This window comes from Octopus bimaculoides, chromosome 8 (assembly GCF_001194135.2).
Source record: "Octopus bimaculoides isolate UCB-OBI-ISO-001 chromosome 8, ASM119413v2, whole genome shotgun sequence".
Classification (NCBI taxonomy): Eukaryota; Metazoa; Mollusca; class Cephalopoda; order Octopoda; family Octopodidae; genus Octopus; species Octopus bimaculoides.
Genome location: NC_068988.1, coordinates 71003329 through 71004599, shown reverse-complemented (window position 1 = coordinate 71004599; position 1271 = coordinate 71003329). Strand labels below are relative to the sequence as shown.

The 1271-nt window shown below is 34.9% G+C and overlaps 1 protein-coding gene across 1 annotated transcript in view; it reads left to right on the top strand.

Annotated features, from left to right (window-relative positions):
* The first annotated feature begins 157 nt into the window (after positions 1–157).
* The window catches only part of LOC106877893 (uncharacterized), a 16121-nt gene continuing 15007 nt past the window's right edge, over positions 158–1271 (top strand). Inside the window, exon 1 of the mRNA XM_014926940.2 lies at positions 158–970. Within this exon, the coding sequence (XP_014782426.1) occupies positions 869–970 (102 nt within the window). The 5' untranslated portion in view covers positions 158–868. The remainder of the gene's footprint in view (positions 971–1271) is intronic.

Genomic DNA, 1271 nt, shown 5'->3' with positions numbered 1-1271 from the left:
TATATATATATAATATACATTATATATATATATATGTATGTGTGTGCGTGTACATAATGTATGCATGTGAGTATGATATACACATACACATATTTTATACATATATAAATGGTAAGTGTTGCTTCTTTAAAATATGTTATATTAAAAATATGACTAATGTCCTTTTAACAATTGTCTATGAGGCTGTACTGTAGGAAAATTGTCCAAAATATCCACATTTCAAGCTGTCCACCTTCATTATCAAGTATTGTAATACTTGCTTAATCATTATGCCATGTCTGCTTTCAAAAGATTACCAGCCATTAATTTTGAGTGGTGTAATTTAATGACACCTTACACCTAGCCATAGGATTTTATAAGGTTATATGTAAAACTGTTGCTATTATAAGCCCTCAGTTTTCACATTTTTCCAGTCACTGGGAAATTTGTGGTTTCAACCAAAACAGCCTTTACCTTTTTCTTTTCCATAGAATAAAGTAAAACATTAAACACGAATTTTAACAAGTTTATGATAATGAGGGAAACTGTGGTTTTGTTTGAATTTAAATTAAAAGCAGGGAATATTTTCAAAAATATCTTAGTCATATTTTTAACATAACTCCCCCTTCACACACATACACATTCACACTTACACAAATATACAGATATGTGAGCATGTTTTGGTCAGTTCTATTCATTTTCTTTTCCAATTTTCTCATGCCTGCTTTGTTTTTCCTGTTGTACTCCCAAACTCTGTGGTCATCGTCGTCCTCGTTGTGGTTGGTGATATCGTTGTGCTCCATAGGTGGAAAACGGCAGCTCGTTTCCTCCAGCATCAGAGAGTGGTGCCAAAGAGCTAAGTGTTAGCCCTTACAGTGCTGATGAATCAATGAAACCAGGTAAATTGAGTGAGGTCAATAAAAGTACTGGTGATTGTTGCAACTCCGAGCCAGTTAGAGGTGACAAACAGGAGCCACGCAAGAAGAAGAAGGTAATTTTCCCATATATCAACTGCTAAAGCATCTCTGCTAGACGGACATTGGAAAAGGGTGGGTAGATAGGAATCTTGGTTGTTCGTCATCACAGTCTTTGGTGATTGTATTTTGCATTTGAGATTTGTTGTACTAAATGACTTGTTCATTATGCCCATCTTTCTCTCAAATTCTTCCAGACTCTTCCATGAACATTCAATACTTTCTTTCCACTGCTTGAATGTCAGTTCCCTGATGAGATCTGCTTGCTCAGAAACTCTTCTTCTTCTCTACTCTCATGAATTTATGAATATACATACA